General features: G+C 39.2%; 1 protein-coding gene across 3 annotated transcripts in view; it reads left to right on the forward strand.

Annotated features, from left to right (window-relative positions):
- Nucleotides 1-19,332, forward strand: part of LOC6565318 (uncharacterized protein CG43867) — a 126,511-nt gene that overhangs the window by 103,118 nt on the left and 4,061 nt on the right. For 2 of the 3 annotated variants that reach the window (XM_032737971.1, XM_043214844.1), the window contains 6 exons: nucleotides 12,542-14,114; nucleotides 14,987-15,339; nucleotides 15,856-16,278; nucleotides 16,337-16,619; nucleotides 17,322-17,434; nucleotides 17,508-17,717. In XM_032737971.1, the coding sequence (XP_032593862.1) occupies nucleotides 12,542-14,114; nucleotides 14,987-15,339; nucleotides 15,856-16,278; nucleotides 16,337-16,619; nucleotides 17,322-17,434; nucleotides 17,508-17,717 (2,955 nt within the window). The remainder of the gene's footprint in view (nucleotides 1-12,541; nucleotides 14,115-14,986; nucleotides 15,340-15,855; nucleotides 16,279-16,336; nucleotides 16,620-17,321; nucleotides 17,435-17,507; nucleotides 17,718-19,332) is intronic. The other variant, XM_001990913.3, reaches the window with a different exon arrangement.

The following is a 19,332-nucleotide window of genomic DNA, read 5'->3' on the forward strand; positions in this document are numbered from 1 at the left end:
GCTTCAAACTTCGTGGTATGAACTTGTGGCACACAACCCAAGCAACATGCTACATGGATGTACATACTTTTAAATTAAATATGCCGGGTTGCCTTCAGCTGGAAGAGCTAGCACAAAATTTGGGCAGCAGCGTGCGATATAAATTGTTTAGATGTGGCAAGATGCTATTGCTGCTGCTGCTGTTCTCAGTGTTGTTCCGACACATAATCTGACAACTGACATGCAACTAAGCCACGCTCCACTCCATGCCACATGACACGCACTTCTGGCCGGAAGGATGGCAAAGTGACTTATGTTTGGTCTGTTACTCAGCCCGCTCACACATCTGGTGAAAGTTGGCAAAGTCATTGACGCCACTCCGATACAAGATACAAGATTTTAGCAGCAAGATAGACCTTGCCTTGGAGTTTTCATATCTACCCAGTACTTTTATTTGTTAGGAAAATGAGAGTCAAATGACCAATGAAATACCTTGAAATGTTTTCATATGTGTATATAATAAAAAATAAAATATGAATGAATATTTGACAATTTACAATGCTTCGGCATAGTTTTGAGTGACGTGGTTAATATATGATACAAATACTTTAGAAATCACTTGAAAAATGTTTAGAGCAAATAACTCTTAGTATTCCAAAATTGTCAATCCTTGCAACCATGAAAATAAAAATAGAAAAATGCTTTCAAGTTTTGGCACGTAGTGTTCCTTAAGAAGCAGTCGCAACCCAATACCGTTAGCTTTGTCATCCCTGCGTGAGTCATTTCGATCGGGAAGCAGGGGCAAGGGGCAGGCTGCTACTGAATTACGTATTTTATTGCTATAAATTTCATTTCCATTTTAAATGTCCAACCGAACCACGAACGACAACCAGACGCATTATTGGCGAAATGGCCGATAACTGATAACCCACTAAGGCCAAAATGAACGGTAATGTTTGCTGTAAGTTTGCCCCTTTATTATTGTTGCGGTTAGTGTGTTAGATATGTTAGAGTACTATAATATGTGCTTATTTTATATTTATATTTGTATCTATGTGTGCACACAATGTACGTGCACCCACAGAGTGTGATATATGACATATATTACAAGATGAATTACCTGCCACCCCAAAAATAAAATACACAGACACACGCATGGCAAATGGTTCGCTTCGCTTCGCTAAAACTTCCCTCTCTCAGCTGTCTAGGATGAAACACACACACACTTACTAATTTCCCACCTCCACCACTCAAATTTCCCTCTCACTCGCATTTGGTACTTGGTGCTTGTTGGTTGAGACTTGGCTGGCAGCCGATTCAGTGCTTCAGAGTTGCTCGAGTCGTGCACGTCGTTCGGCGGCTTCTCTCAGTTTTTAAGAACGGTACCAATTGTTGAATTGTCTTAGAACGCGTTGCCTACTTGCTTCTTGTAGCATTATCAAAGTGATTTTTGTCGTGATTACTAAATGTCTTAAATATTTGATTTAATGTTTTGTTTTTCTTTTTTGTTTATGGTGCGAATAACAAAGAACTTTGTAAGGGCTGCCCAAAAACAACCCTCAACAGCTGCCGTAGCAGCAGCAACAGAACTCGCGATCAACGCCCTACCCTTCTCCGCCCACCACCAAACCGGTTTATACACAAAAAGTTTTGCCTCGCGAATTATTATAAAACCGAGTGTTTTTTTTTTTTGTTTTTTTTTTGTTGCCTATATTGGAAAACAACCCCCAACCCTTAGACCAGCATATCATGGCAATGAACTTCTGATCTAATAAGATGATTCGTCATTCGTGTGTGCCTTTTTCCAGTGAACTCACGAAAATTGCATTAAGACTTGCGTATATAAAACTCTTACGGCGAGAAAATTGTATTCAAAGGCCTATTAAAATGGCAGCTATCTTAAAGGAGCAGGGCAGACGCACACTGTGCTCAAAATGTACGTAATGCCTATGCAAAAACCAATATTTATAATTTGAAACCCAATAATAGAATAGGCAATACCTGAGTTGCATTTATATATGTACATCTGTTATTTGAATATAATCGTTTATTGTTTATGTCTTCACAACTAGCTTTTGACTGACTCCTTAAAGGCACATCACAGTTTTCTCTAATCTACTAGAAGTGTGTGTATAATTATTTTACCGAGCTAATTGTAATAACCTTTATAATTAACAACTGCAAATTCACAATACAACAAACAATTCTGTGAATGTTATTCGATATTTTCAAACAGAATTAAGTTTGATCGCTTGATAGAAGTTACTCGAAGTTGATAAAGTCAAGTTTTTTGCAGCTCAAATTGAGAGATATTATAGTGCAAAACGTGCAATAATTTTGTCTGGAATTTGTAAATAAGCATTGTGATTGCGTGCAAGCAAAATGACTTTAAAGAATAATATACCTAAAAAATATTTATAAATTTTCGGTATAGTGTTATCTAACGGTCTAACGGATTTGTGGCAATCGGTTGAAGACGTACGACGTAGCTAGGACAGGTTCTATTATTGCGCGATCTATCAGCTGTGGCGCATTTATTTTATAAGGAATCGAATATTTATAAGCAGAATACACGAAGAAGAAAAAGAAGACGAGATAATGAAAAAACTTGCAAGTGCCGGCAATGAAACAAAAAGAACACACGCAGTAATGAGAGGGGAAAAATGCTTTTAATTCCTCACAATTTTTCGTTGTATGCGTTTGTTTCACGAGTTTTCCCAACGTCGAACGCATCGCTGAGTTTCTCTAAGGCGCATTTGGATAAAGTTGTCTTTGCCTTTGACGTTGTTATTGTTGTTGTTGTTGTTGGTTGTTGGTTGTTAGTTGTTGTTGTTGTTGTTGTGGAGGTGGAGGTGGAGAGGGGATTGTTGCTTCACGCTTAATTGGTTAGCGACATCGAACGAATTGTTCACGTTTATGAATTGTGATCAAAAAGTTGGCAGCGCCGTTGCCTGTTTGCAGTCCAAAGTTTGGCTTAACACACATACAAAAAGGGCGAATGATATTCTAAACGATATACAAATGTTTTTTCCAGGGTGTGGTTTCAACCTAATTGGATTTTGTTCTAACACAAAAAAGAACATTATTTCTTATTAATAAAAAGTTTGTCTGAGATTTCAGAATGGAAATAAATATTTAAATGGGATTTTCGTTTATTCTGTGTCAACATTTAAGAACCATTCAGACAAGTTGCAAATTTTATTTTAAAGACTGCATACAAGCACAAGCTTACTTATGGAGCAAAGAGTTTCATGTAAGTAATAATAAATAAATTATAATAAGTACTATACCATTGTGAGCTCCTTTGGAAAGCTTATTTCGTCTGGCAAACGACTATTAAAACTAATCAAGCGAATAGTTGAATATAATATTGTTTTAAATGATTTGTTTTATGCCATTTTCAACTAAGACTTTCTTAAGACTCCGATTTTTAATCTTATTAGAATATTAAATTGTTGCTCCATCCAGAAGAAGCTTATAAGTAGTTTCTACTTAACTTAAAATATACAATGTTTACTCAGACTAACTCCAATAGCCGCTGATGATTCAAACGAAAAAGACTCAATCCAATTTAAAAGCACTCACAACATAATTTTAATTATTGCCGCGAAACTGAGAGTTAGCTCTTAAACATTTGAACGTTTTAAAAATGTTGCATTCTACTTGAGTCAAGTTTGTCAATAGATGGCGCCACTTTTAGCGACAACTTTTTGCACTTTTGTTGTTGGCCAATTGAATGGATAGAGGCATTTGCGAAACTCTCTTTCCGCCTCCCCTCCCCCTCCCGCACCCATAACCCCAATTCTCACTTCCACTTGAATGCACTTTTGTTCTGCACCCAGGCAAAATTTGCACAAAAGCCTTTTGCAAAATTAAAAAAAAAAAAGAAGTTTGGAATACAAAAAAAAATGGAAAACAATGTGCAATTTGACGAGGAGGTGGCGTTCAGCCAGACGCTATACTTTGTGCAGTCTGTGGGGCTTCCCACTCCTCCCAACGCATAATTAACAATGGGCGGGGCAAAAGGCGTAGACCCCAAAGGCAATCGCATCCTAATGAATTGGGTATTTCAGATTGTTGTTGTTGTTGTGGAACTGTTAGCTGGAAGTGAATATCTCGATCACAAATTTTGGATTTCACCCGAACAGCGGGCAGCTGCAGTCGACGCCATTTAAGCGTAAAAATAACATTTTCACCACAGAGATAAAAAACGAACGGCGTGGCGCATACCACCCACTGTCAAAAACAGTTGCCGTCAAGTGCCGTCTAGTTGGTAGAAAAGGTATAAAGGAAAATTATTGAAAGCCGCACAACTTTTTTCTCTCCAACTATTTTTGCTGTTACTTCATGCATTTTATTTATATATACATACTTATATAAATAAATATATGTATATATTTGCTCTCGCGAAATTGTCGGCATCTTTGCTTTGTCCTCTTGCTGCGATGGTTTTTCCCGCAAGACATAATGCCCCGCCCCTTTCTGCTGATGCTGCAGCTCTTGCCGGGCACATTGTTTGCCTTTTGACAAAAACTCAACTAAACTCAATGTGACCAAATATACTCCCGATGAGGAGTATCCGTAGGACGACGCTATATCCACAAGATAGTCTCAAGTTGCAAAATCTGAAATGCGCAGCTGAGTGTTGCCATTGCCAGCCGTGTAGCTGTGGGCCAATCAGGTCGCACTTTAAATTCAGCATATTACCAAGTTCCTCGTCTAATCCCAAATGGGTGAGGTCCACTGCAACGGGCTGGGGGCTGTTCTAAAACTTTTATCAGCAGCTAAACTTTTGTTTTAGTTTCTTGCCTAGCAAAAGGAGCCGCTAAGTTTTTGCCCCCCTTCACAAACTCACACTCCTTATCTTGCTGCAAAACTGATTAAGTTCAACTTGCCAGTGACTTGCCGTCAGCTTCAGCTTGCAAGCAAATAGCTTAAGATGCAATAAGCAGCTGCATGATAATTATAAAATCAACCATACTAACAAAAACTGATAGTGTGATATACAATGATGGCATGTCTCAGCGGAAGCTCCCTGAGTTTCTTGAGTTTCCCAAGTGATCGAACCATTACGGCCTCCAAACATAAAAAGCTTGCTGCATCTCAACCCAGACTAGGGTATACCATCGATGGTTTCCCAGGTGGTTTCCTATATATAATTATTTCTTATATCATAGGTCAGACAAACGGAAGAAAGAAAGAATACAAAAATAACATTCAACAAAAAATCACCCTGAATTTTAAAAAGTTGCCATACTTTGGGTGCCAAGAAGGATGTATCTTATTATTCACAAAGTATATTTCCAAAATGGAAGTATTTTTTTTAACAGGGGTTTCTCTTTTTATAATTCCAGAGTACATTTTTTATTTTAGATTTTTGTATTTATATTGTTTTGTTATTAACCTTTCGAGTTTTAAGCATAATAAGCAATTGCAGTTGGCAGACAGCAACTAAACATCTAACAAAGTAGTCTGAATTTTAGAGACGATTTTTTTTCTAAAACCAGAGCTACTACTTTTTAGAAATATTTTCAATTATTACAAATATATGTCTGAAAAAAACAGAAAAAACCTTTCTAATTTTCAGAACATTTTTCATCTATTTAGAAATAGAGTCAAGTAAATTTTCTAAGGGCTATTTTATTCTTTTAGGGATATTTGTTTGCGCGTGTACTAGAGATAATTATGTTAATTATCATAAGCCAGACAGTGGTGTTAGCCAAAATGAAACCTCTTTCCTGTAGTAAAAAGTATGCAACGATCTTCTTATGGAAGATAACTTATAATAGCTTTAGTAATAATAAATAAAAGGAAATAGATTAAACAGTTAAATGCACATTAATATGTACATTTATAATTCTTATAATTTAAATAGTTTTGTAAATTGAAGTTTTAAAGCTTGTGCTTAAAAGACGCCCCCCGAAGACGCTGACTACTTGCATTTGCCTCACACTAACTGTCGACTGACGAGTGCCCCTCGTGAGGGCAGCAACATTACCAGGATGCATCGTGCACCAGTCAGCTGCCATAATTACAGACGCCGCAATGTTCGCGAGATTTGTTTAAATGTTGTAAGCGGGAGACGAAGCTAAGACAGTGCGGCTGGTGATGGAAGTGGTTGCAGTAACAGCAGCAGCAGCAGCAGCCATGTCGGGAATAATTTGCAACAAGCACATTTTCAATTTCAAAGCTGCCAAAACATGCAGCAAATATTGACATTGACTCTAATGGAAAAATCATTCGGGAGACTGCGATGACAACGAAGTTACAACAGCAAAAACAATAACTGGAGCGGCGGCAGGCAAATGACAAACTGCGCTATTATGTTGCAAAGTTTTTATATTTTTATCTAGCTCTATGCTTAAATTGAATTACAATTTCTACGGCATTGCCAGCATTTAAAGCCGCAACGGAAGCTGCAAGCAGCTAAGTGGCAACAACAGCAACTACCCCAGACAAAACGACGACGCGTCTCATCGCGTGCCACCATTTGGTTTGGGGCACAGAGACGTTAGCGCTTTAGTTAGTGCTTTTTATGGAGTGTTGTCTAGAGTGGCTGCTGCTGCTGCTGCCGCCGCTCTGTTGACTATAAATAACAATGGAATCATGACTCGAAATTAAACGTCGAAAATGTGGCATGACAAGAAGGAGTGGAAACATATGCGTGGGGGGAGGGGGCTGCTCTTGTGTTTGCTCATGAAGTCAAAGAAACACAAATAAAACGGGAAGGCACATGCGAAAGAAGCCAAAGATGATGTGCAGCCAAAGTGGATGCCAAGACTCAAGAGAGCGCAAGCAATCAAAAATGGGGACAGGGGTTTGGCGACGGTGGCAGTCATGAAGGGAGAGAAGTTTGACAGATTTCTGCTTATACACATATGTACATGAATTAATATGAATTAACAAATTGCCAAGCAACGTCATCAATTTGTGCACACAATAAAGTGTCACAACTCTAGCTCCATCCTTATTAGGCCAACCCCACCCCCAGGCACTACTGTGCGGCATATTTTTAGAAATGACAAAACAGCTGCCTAGACAAAGCCAAGATTTAAACCAAGAGACTTCAATCAGTGCCATTAAATTATAAATAACAGAAGTCTTGCTCGAAACGAACGAATCAATTGGGGAGGGCCTTGCGAGGTGTTTCTCGTACCACTAGGGAGCTGAAGGGGAATACTTTAAAGTTTTGCAGAATTATGCAGTTTTGTGTTTACAAAATGGCAAGTCAGATTCAAAGAAATTCAAAGATATTAGATATTTAAATGGCTTAAATACCCAATTATCAATATTTATTGCAATATTAAGTATTATACTCGTTGTAACAATATAATACTATAATATTTAATAATAGCGAGCATTTAAATAATTAGGAGGCTTCTTTTTTATCTACAAACAGACCTCATTCCAAAGTTCATAGGTGAAACGTAGCGCCATCTAGCGTTGCCATTAGACTTGTTAATCATCGACTATGAGGGCGAGTTCTGTAAGTGTGAATTACCTCCTACTACCGCATGCCCCTACACAGCAGCTGCGTCACCACAAATGACAAATCTATTAGCCCTCACCTAAACCCTGACCCTATCCCCAACTCCGGCTCCCGGCACCAAATGCTTTTAGCTTACACACATTTTCCATAACAAGTCATTTAGTGGGCAAGCAAGCTTTGTGACTCGCTGTTGTTAGTCGTCTGTCCAGCTCCTCAGTGCCACAACAACCCTCAGCAGCGGCTATCGTTCATTCAACCCTTCAAAACCTACGTCACTTAATTGTGTCTGCTCATTTACCGATAAAAACAGAATTCATGCTTGGAATGAGCATGAGCATGAGCCAACAACAAAGATGGAATGCTGTGGGGGAGGGGCAGAAGGAAAGATGGTTGTTGGGTGTGTGGAGGCTGCTTTAAAGTTTTTTACATGGCCATGACTGAATGAATGCATTCAATCGGTCTTCCGCACATTGTTGCGCACACTTCCTTATTCTTATCATTCGCGTTTTCATTGCACATCTTCTATCCTTGAAATACCAAACGTAAAAGTTTGTCACTGCCCCCAAATAATTAAATTATTAAAAATGTCAATTAAGAAATTGCATGCAAATCCAAAATATATATGAGTTTAAATCATTCATATTTTATTCAGTCTTTACTGAGAGATTCTTTTTGTTTCTCCGCCATGTACTTCATATAATCCATAATCGTCTTGTGCGTTTGGGCAAATTATTGTATAGGATTTTGGGTTTTGTAGTTAATGCAAGCAGACTATGGCGAAGCCAGACAGAATTTATGTTAAGTGGGCGGGCATTTGGGCCCAGTCTTACAGCTCCACTTTCTACTCCATTCTGTCTGCTTACAGCACCACCCCCATCCCACACACACACACACACACCCTCCTCAACCTGCTTATTATGACTTTTGTCTGCTCTGGCAATAAAAATGTCGTTCCGCAATAAAAATCGAATTGTTTCCCTATTTTTCTTATTCATTTTTTCCCTGACAGTTGCAGCTGCGCTCAGCCGTAATGCGAGCGCCCCTTTACTCTTCCCCCCAATCCTCCCACTGCGAACCTAGAACAAGCTGCTGGAGGAATGCTTAACAAATGCTGAGAGACTCAGAACAGACTCAGTTTGGTTTATGTGACGCAGAACTTGGAATAGACTGTGCTTTCGATACTCAACAGCTGCACAGGTCTTTAGACATCCTTTCGCTCCCCAAACACACACAGACATTGTGGCAGGCAAATCTAATCAAATGGTGCAAATTACCGGATTTAGTTGGACTGACAGGGCGTAGATTTATTTTCATATCTAACATTTGTTTGCCATGTATTAGATAAACTTATTTCTACTGCTGTTTGTTCTCTTTTTAGCAGCAATCCAGAACATTGAAAACTTTTATTGGCAAAAATAAAAATATATAGTAAAAGTTGCACAAGATTTATAAGCGCACAGAACGCTGCCCACTTTTTTAGATTTTTTGTTTTTGTGAGGCGCTATTAAATTTAATGGCTTAAGTTTTTGGCCAGAAACTTGCAACCGAAACGACTTGCCTACAGCCAATGCTCTGATTCGATGCATAGTGAAGCCAGACTATTCTACAAAAGTTGTATAGTTTTGTGTGTTATTGTGACTATATTCTTCGGCCTAAAAACCTGGAAATGTTTTTATCGATTTTGACACTGACGTCAAGTAAGTATTTCGGTCTGGATTAGAGTCAAAGCCAAAGTTGAGAGGGGCTTAGTTTGACATTTTATTTTTTAGCTAAATGTTTTTTAAATGGAAAGATATGATTTCCCAGTGCATGAGCAATATGCAACAAAAATTGTTCGGCAGAATTCAAAATCATAAATATTAATGAAGTAATAATTGCCTTGCCAAAATACATTCGGCGCTAGGGTAACTCACCTTATTATTTAGCAGGATTATTTTTAAAATGATTGGATAGATTACAATATATTTGGATCGTTCATTATTTGTTGTCTTAGTATTATTTGAGGTTTACTTTATTAAAGAGTTAATTTGTTGCTTTCTATGTAAATTGATGGTTTGGCTGATACTAAAATGATTATAATCGTTTTGTCAAAAGAAATAGAGCACCTTGTATCGATTTTATTTTCCACACGAAGCAAACTCTTCACATGGATCTTTTACTTTTCCTTACATTATTTTTTGCGCGGTTTCAGAATAGATTATTGGAAACGAAAAGAAAATTAGTGTTCTCCAATGACTGACTGGTTAGGCTATGATTAAATAGCTGCAAAAAGAACTTCTTCGGGGAGATTGACCAAAAATAAAGATTAAATATAATGTATTATACATAATACACATTTCCCGATCTGCCACAACACACATCTCCCCCCAGGTAATAAGTAGAGACTAAGCCTTTGTTTGGTGTAAATTTTTTTGGTTTTGCATGACCATAACTCATTTTATCCTCGGCCCGCTGCAGTGTATATGCGAGTGTGTGTGTGTGTGTGTATGATTCTTTATGTGTGTTCGTGTCAGGACAAGCATAAACTTTGGTATTTTATATGCGTCGCATCCAATAACCTGACATTCTGTTTGGTTATTTTTGGCAGTCTATTTATTTTGAACATACGCCAGCTGAGCTTCACGGAGCATTAGACGTTGCTTTCAGCTTTCAGCTGAGGCAACTTTATGTTGTCAGTGGCTGAGTGGAGTTGAAACGGGTTCCTCGACCTGCAAGCTGAACATTGAGCATTGAACACCGAACATCGAACATTGAGCAATTGACCCATATGCATTGTCCTTTGAGCAAAGCCACAATCCAAACAAGTGGTAACTAATAATGCAACGCCGAGGTGACGAGAGGTAGTTGCCACATTACTTCTTGGCCAAATGGCGTGTTGCATTCACAGTGTTTCCGGGCTTACTTTTCCTACTTTGCCAGCTCGTGTTCTCTGCTAATTTCTCAGTTCCTTGGTTTTCTGAGACCAGACTCGAGGGCAACCTGAACAACTTGGCGTGCCAAATTAACTTATTTCTTTTGGGTCCTTTGCGTCAAGGTATCTGCTTTATCATTGCCTCCGTGACTCTTACTATTCCCTCCGTTCGATTCTGAGTTGCTTTCTGTCTGTCAGTTGCATTGGCGGCAAACAGTGTGCCCATAAAAATTTGTTCTTGGAATTTTTGCCTCTCAGTTATTCGTTGGAACCCAGGCATTCAGTGCTTGCATGCCACATCTAATTATGCTATTCTCAACTGCTTAACTGCAGCAGAAGCTGTGAGGCAAGTGTTAAAAACTCACCATAGTCTGCTACAAATGGTTGCGTTTAATTACACAATTTATTGTGCCACTGCGCTTATAATTTAGCAACGCGCTTGACAGTCCTTGCATCCTTTGAGTCCTGAGCGTGCTGACTGTCTCTTAAATCAGCATTATTTTAATTAGAAATAGTTGGACTTGATATTGGGTAACCTAAAAACGGGTTTTCATCAACTTACATATTTAAAGCTGAACTTTCTACATTTGCTGTCGTCGTCTTATTTGATTCTAGTCTAGTATCAAATTCTATCCATAATATTGACTGTTTTATATATTACAGAAGGAGCAAGATCTTTTACTCTTGTATAGGCTATTATAATTTTGTTTTACATTTTACAATGTACTAAAGTATAAAGTGTATATACTCATGATCAGTAACACTAGCCAAGTCATAGAGCCATCGTTTTTTTCTTTGCAAACTAATATCTCAGTTTATCTGAATGAAATCTAGCATGTATCCGTCCAAACGGATATCAAAATCAAATTTACATAACATTTGTGTCATGTTCCTCATATTTCATACAAAAAATCATCAATATTAAAATATTATATCATATAGCTTTCATAGAAACAATCGGCCGAATTTGTTTAAATTTAGATGTAGATGACTTCGGTCTACAAGGAAATAAAACTTCCGACGTCCCTAATATAACCGTTCTTTCTTATCAAATATAATTTGGGCTAGTTAGCAGTTTCCGCTCATTATTTTATTAGTATTTCTTGTCATATCAATGATATTACTTGTTGAAATTACAAATGTGCATCTACGCTAAAAGTTTCAAATTATTTGCTAGCCGACTTAGTATTTAGTTTCAGCTTTACTTATTACACTCAACTTTCTAACTATAATCCTGCCAAAAACTTTAAAAACATCTAAAATTATTTTATAGCGACAAAGAAACTTTTCAATTACTCAAAGATCGATGCAGCTCAGCTACATTACTGTTAAAGACTTGGCTACTTCTACTTTTGCCTCAACTTCTTGCCACACAATGTGCACATCTAATCCCCGGTCTGCAGTTCAGACATACATATGTAACCATTATCCCTGGCAAACGAACAATTCATTTTACAGCCGCAGCTTGGAGCAAATTAATTGAATTTCACAAAGTTTAGGTCGACATGTTTTTCTTATTATTTTGTGCGCAATCTGTGATTCAAGCACGAAAATCTTAGCACAAATTTTATAAATATTAAAAATTGTATGAATACAATGACGTAACAGGATTGATTTTACTTTTAATGAATATACTGAAAGATTGTATGTTACCTAATTAATTTGTTACAATTATTTAACATTATATGATATGATACGACATCCTTTCAAGCGACTAACAGCCATTCAGCCCAGTGGGTTTTCATAAATGTTTTCCTATCCAAGTCATTGTGGATTTCAAGGTTGTTTATATACCAGGTAGTACATTCAATGTTTCATAGAGTAATATTTTCAATATTGGGAAGTACTCACCCGTCGGTTGTATATATTGCTGTATTGCATACGTCCATACTGGTTTGAAGATTGACTTTATATTTATATATGTATTCTACTACGTATATGTGTTCTACTAAATAACAGTTTTTAATGAAGTTTCATATTCTGTCGATGTTGTTGGATGCGTAGGATAATAGATGTGAAATAAGTAAATAAGTAAAAAAAAATTGTTTCTTTTCAGTGTACAATTTTTGATAGTAGTTGAGCTTGGTTTTGCCCACACTTTTTCTCTCTCTCTCTCTCTCTCTCTCTCTCTCTCTATTCATCTCTTTCTGTTTTGCTTGCAGGTGCGTGCTATGGAGCAGCGGCTTAGTGAATGGCCAAAGCCACAAGCACAAGCACAACAGCAGCAGCAACAGCAACAACAGCAGCAGCAACCACAACAACAACAGCTACATTCACAGCAGGGCACAGCCACCAGCTCACCCATACATCAGCAGCAGCAGCAGCAACAACAACAACAACAACAACAACAGGCAGTTGCCGCTGCAGCCTTAGTCGCTGCATGTCAGCAGAGCGTTTTGGCCAGCTGCAGCAGCAGCAGCATAGCATGCGGCCAGCCAAAAAACGAGGCGGAGAAAACAATTAACTCATTGGAGTATCAGGTGGAGGAGCAGCGGCAGTTGCGTTTGCACGACGCACGCCAAATCGAGGCGAAGGCAGCTAAGATCAAGGAGTGGGTGAACAATAAGCTGCGGGATCTCGAAGAGCAAAATCAGCTGTTGCGCGAACAGAATATCAAGTGCAATCAGCAGCTGGAGCTGCTCAAGAATCACATTGCCAATCAGTCGCAACGGCACAGCATTGTTGGCCCTGTGCGCAATAGTTTGAGCTTGGATGTGCAGGATTTTGCCAGCACGCCGGAAACGCGTAGACGCAGCGAGAGTCTCGATCCGCAGGAGATTATTAGCCGACCGCTGACCAGCTCATATCCGCATCATCAGCATCGACGCAATCTGTCAATGGAGCCGCAGGAGCTGGAACGCAATCTAGTTGCGGCCGTTGATGGGCTCACATTGGCACCGCTGTCGAGCATCTCAAGCAAAGCAACGCACTCGACGGCAGCGGCTGCAAGTACTCGTCCGGATAGCTCCGATACGGATACGGCGCACGACTATGCGGAAATCTATACGCCCTCGTGCGAGAAACTGCCGGCCTGGATGAAGAACAATCCGGCGCTAATGGCCAGCGGTGGCAATTCGAGCACAACTACAACCACAACTAGCGAGGTGGGCGTGCCCAGGCCGCCCACACCGCCACTGCATCGTTTCCCTAGCTGGGAGGCCAAGATCTATCAGGTGGCCAACGATGGACTCGCCGGCACAGGCACTGGCACTGGCACTGGCACTGGCACTGGCACTGGCACAGGCCACGGAACTGGCACCAGCAATATAAGCAACGAAAGCAACGTCAGCAATGAGCCGACGCCCGATGTACAGGAGCACAGTCAGCTAACTCTGTCTAATGGCAGGTCGAGGCCAGGGCATGGACAGGATGCGAACGGAACGTTGGGCAACAGCGGAACGCCGGGCACACCGCAGCCGCCACCGACGCGCCAGCAACAAACCGCCAGCGGCGGCTTCTGTGATATCTCTGTGCCCGTCTATGCCACGGTCAAGGGGCGTGCCTCGCAAATCCGCTCGATGCCCTTCACGGGCGACTCTAGCGATGATTCGAGCGATGGTGAAGATCACGCCGTCATGCTCACGCACAATTCGCACAACTCATCCAGCACGGATAACACGGAGACGTCCACATCTGGCAGTGCCTCGAGTCCTTCGAAAAGTCTTAAGACCTCGTCGAGCCTGAGCCCGGCCAAGCGCAGCGGCTCCGAAAGCCCCAAAAATGCCAAGGCCCGTGGTATGTACTTCACTCCCCAACATTTTTTTGTACTCCCCGCACGCGCATCTGCCCCGTAAAAACCAGTAAAGCGTAACGGTAGCGGTAGCGGTAGCTCATCATCGACAACATCAACCACAGCGATAACAGCACTAACGAAGAAACTGGTGAAAATCACCCGCCTGAAAAACTAACAGCCAACTAGAATGCTATCCTGTGTTCTGTATACCCTTGCTGCCATTAACATTAAGTGCTGCCCAAGCTTGAACTCATTTTCCAATTGCATTTCTTGCTTGCTTTGGTATATTCCCATGTTACAGCTAGTACTAACATATCCCATTCTTATATCGCTTTACACTTGTCCCAATCGAATGCATATTGTTTTCCTTACCTGATTATACATTTGTTGCTTGGCATTTTTACAATCGTTGTCTCTTTTTTTTTGGTTGTGTAATTTTTCTGTTTACATTCAAATTCCAAAGAACGCAAATTATTATACTTTGATATCGAATGTATATATATATATATATAACATATATATACATTTGTTGAGCAATGATTGCATTTAAGCTTTCGTCAAATCTATCCCTGTACCTATCCCCTATCCCAATCCATTTCTTTTGCATTACAAATAGCATACGTTTTTGATAAGATATTTGTTCAAGTCGCGATTGCAAGTCCTTAATTCTTTTCTATAACAACTAATTTGTTATCCATGTATTCTAACAACTTCAAACTGGTTGCATCTCCTTCGCCTCACCCCTCCACGCTCTTGTTGTGGGGCCATTTCATTTGTAACCACCATTTACCATTCACACACACACGCACACACACACACACGCACACACACGCACACACACACACACACACACACACACACACACACACAACAGGCCACACAAGCACATCAAGACTACAACCGCAACACCAACACCAACACCAACAACAACATTATCAGCTTCATCAGACTCTGCCACACCTACAAGCGCCCATTCACAGAGCACAGAGCACGCTGCCACGCCTACATACGCCTTCTGGCGCGCAGCCGACGCAACTGCGCGTGAGCCCCCACATGCGTGGCACAGTAATTTCACATCTTTCCTTTGAATCAGGCCTCTCCGATGACTATGCCCTGCCACCCGATGCCGTTTCCGAATCCACGTGCATGGACGCCTCGATGCCATCGCTTTTGATGCGCCAATCTTACGTCGACTCGCCCAGCAAGAAACTCGAGTCGCTCGAGAAGGTGAGACTGAATTATACAATGTATTGCTAAACAACGATAAACTTACAAAAATCAAATAAAATTTGCGCAAGCTGAATCATTTTGAACTCAAAATAACCATTATTTTTGAGAGCAAACAACTAAGATTGCATAAATAATCTAATAATTTAGGTTTCTATAACATAAACCATGATTATGGTGCCTGCTAATAATATACATACACTGAAATGCACTTGAATATGAACAAGTATTTTTCAATGAATTTACAACTCTTAAAGCAAAAAAAAATATCAAAATTTGTTTTTAATTAAAAAATAAATAAATTAAATCAATCGAGATCAATATATACATATTACTTATTATTCAATTTCTTAAATTAAAAATTAGTTAAGTCAGCGTTTTTTATTCTACATTTTTTAATTGCTTTCTGTTTTATTGTTTTGTTATGTTAACATATGTCAAGTGTTTTTTTCTTTACATTTTATTGCCTTAACCTTAGATCTTCTATTTTTTTATTTCTCCTTCTCCTCCACGTAGATGGGTCACCTGGCTAAGCTGGGCGGTAAATTGAAGACTTGGCGCAAACGCTGGTTTGTCCTGAAGAACGGCAGCCTTACCTACTGGAAGAGCCAGCACGATGTGCAGCGCAAGCCGCAGGGACAGATCCAACTGGACGAGGCCTGTCGCATCAGTCGGGCGGAGGGCGCCTCCACCTTTGAGATTGATACGGGCAAGAAGGTGTACTATCTAACCGCAGATTCGCATGCCACCATGGACGACTGGATTCGCGTGCTGCAGAATGTGCAGCGGCGTAATGCAACCAAACTGCTGCTCAGTCGAGACGATCAGAAGCCGACGGTACAGGGCTGGGTGACCAAGGTAAAGAACGGGCATGCCAAAAAATGCTGGTGCGTCCTACTTGGCAAAATGTTTCTCTACTTCAAGGCGCCTATTGAGACGGTAAGTAAAGTGTATCAAGTATAATTTCTACAATGTCAAATCATCACAATCCACACAGAATCCACTGGGTCAGATCAATATGCGTGATGCACGCGTTGAGGAAGTGGAGCATGTGTCCGATTCTGATTCTGAGGAACGCGAGGATGCCGCGCAAGATCAGGCAAGACTCACCGTCGCCATCTATCCGGCGCATCAGGGTCCCACCTATCTGATTCTATCCGGCAAACCGGAGCGCGACAATTGGTTATATCATCTCACTGTCGTTTCTGGCGGAGGACCCAGTGCAGGCACACAGTACGAGCAGCTCGTGCAGAAGCTAATGGAAACCGATGGGGATCCAAGTAAGTTCAAATAATACACAATAGAAGTGTTGAGTAGTGTTAGCTGAACGTATAATGGAAGTTGCAATTTTAAATAGTAATGTTACATATATTTACTTATTAGTGTATAGTGGTATGATCTGTCCAACTCCATCATATGTATATGTATGGGTATGTGCAGCCTGCGACAAAGGCAAAGGGGCAGGAAAAATTTTATAAACATCCAATGCAACTAATGGACAATATTGACTTGACTGTAGATTCTAGATTCTACATTAGTGCATACCAAAACAGCACATCTCGATAATTATTGCGTGTACATTATGAGTTGAGAAGCTTCCCATTTAAATGGTTATCTTAAGAGCTTTCTTTTAAGTTCGATAAAAATATTCATTATACCGACTATATTGCATTTTCTGAAATGTCCCTCCGTCTGTCTGTTTGAATGAGCGCAACTCAACTTAAAACCTGGTTAGGCAATCGATAAATTCGATAAAAATCTACCACAATTCCAATTCCTAGAGGCACCAAATTTGGTTAATATCTCGTTGAATAGTATCTCGTTCAAAGATCGGTACCTGCTTTCATATGTTTTTTGTATAGAGATGTCTCTAAGCATTACACATTAATCGACAATAAAAGAACAAAAGATCGCACATTTATTTTTTAATGTGAACTGCAACTGTATATAAATCGTAACGGCCTTTCCCAAATTTGGTTTAGACTGTGTACTCTGGCGTCATCCCATACTGCTGCACACCAAAGATACAATAACAGCGCCACTGTCCTCGATGCACACCGAGACTATGCAGCCGGAGGCCATCAAGCTATTCAAGGTAAGATCATTATCTAACCGGATTTGGATCTTTGATATTCGTATAACCCTTTATATATTTATTTATTACATAGAGCATTCAGCTGTTCATGTCTGTGGCTGTGAACCAGCCAGGCATCGATTACCATGTGGTGCTCGCCCAGAATGCTTTGCAGCATTGCCTGGACATGCCGGAACTACAGACCGAAATGATTTGCATTCTAATTAAGCAAACCTCCCGACATATGGGTCAGAAACTAAGTGTCGGTGTCCAGGTAAACAAGAAACTGGGCAAGCAAACGCGTGTAAGTTTTTAAGTTGCAAAGCTTTTTATCCTTTAAAGACACTTTTAGTTGTATCCCCCCAAAATTTGTTGTTAACATTCTCATTTCCTATTGATTTCTCTGTAATTTCCTTGACTAATCCACTTACTAATTAGTTGTGTACATGTCTAGCACGCGGCCTTCGATTCCTTATCAGAGTAAAGGCAAACTATAAAAGTCCTTACAGAGCTTTCGATTCTGTACTTAAAAAAGGAAAAATAATTCTTCCAAAAGCCTTTACTGTCACACAGATCACTCACTGCTCATGTACACGTTACAGCATTTTAAAACTTCAATCAAACAGCTTAAAAGCTTTTCCTCAATGCAGCTTCCAAGTGTTACCTTTCCTGAAAAGTCCATGCAACTAGGTATCGTATATCAAATACCACAAAGGTCTATTATTCTTCAATTTTATTTTAATTGCTTATATAAATCATCGCTTTGTTAAAGGATCAGCGACAAAAAGCTTTGCTTTAATTTGAAAGAGCTTACGACAAATCTAACACATACTTTATAATCGATAAGTTAATCACACAAACATACCTATATCATATCATACTCATGCAATAGTTTATTCTTGTAGTTTTTAGCATGCTCTCCTAACTAATTGTTCGTATTCAATTCGATTATTCTTCATATATATATATATATTTTTTTTTTTCATTTTTGCGTTTAATTTGTTTTGATTTGTACTTCAAGTAGTGAACAGACAATGAATTTCCCCCATAACTGCCAAACTTTACCTATGTGTACACATATTTTACAGCTCTGTCCACACACATACTTCTTAGTGTACATACATATATAGCTTTCAAAAGAATCAAAAACAAAACAAAAAGACAGCAATCAGCACAAAATAAACAATTAAAGTTATATTCTTGTGTATATTTTTATCTGATTCTTGGTGTTTCATTATCATTGTATAAAGTAATTGCTGTAAATTTCATACATTCTATACGAGTAGTATGCCATACTATATGTTTACAAAGTATACTTTGTATACACTACTATACTACAACTACCTTTAAAGAACATACATATGTACAAATATACAACGCACATCTCTCAAACATAACAAACATATACATACATATTATTACATACATACATACGTACTCAAGAAGGGGCAATTAATAATGTACATAATTCCTGAGCAGATACATATGTATATATAGTACATATTTGACTGATCTTGATAGTTGAGATCAGTGTTCCAATATATTGTTGAGGAACGATTAGTAATGCCTAAACTCTTGGTTCTATTTATGACAATATAATATATTAGGAGGGGCCCGATATTGTCAATTAAGTTCAAACTTTTCTCTGTTATATGTAACCGATCGTTTGTTCGCTTTAATGACAACTACATGTATATAAATATATATATTTATTTATATATATATATTTATATATATATATATATATATTAATATTTATATATAGAGCTCCTAACCGGAAAAACTAATTTGCATAGCAGAGCGTTTATGGTATCGATAGTTTCACATTTTATGACAAAATTCGAACATCACTTGCAACCGAACCCTAATGAACCAATTAAGTCACCATAGCATTCACTCACACAACCTGAACCACATTA

This window comes from Drosophila grimshawi, unplaced genomic scaffold, assembly GCF_018153295.1.
Source record: "Drosophila grimshawi isolate 15287-2541.00 unplaced genomic scaffold, ASM1815329v1 contig_1006, whole genome shotgun sequence".
Classification (NCBI taxonomy): Eukaryota; Metazoa; Arthropoda; class Insecta; order Diptera; family Drosophilidae; genus Drosophila; species Drosophila grimshawi.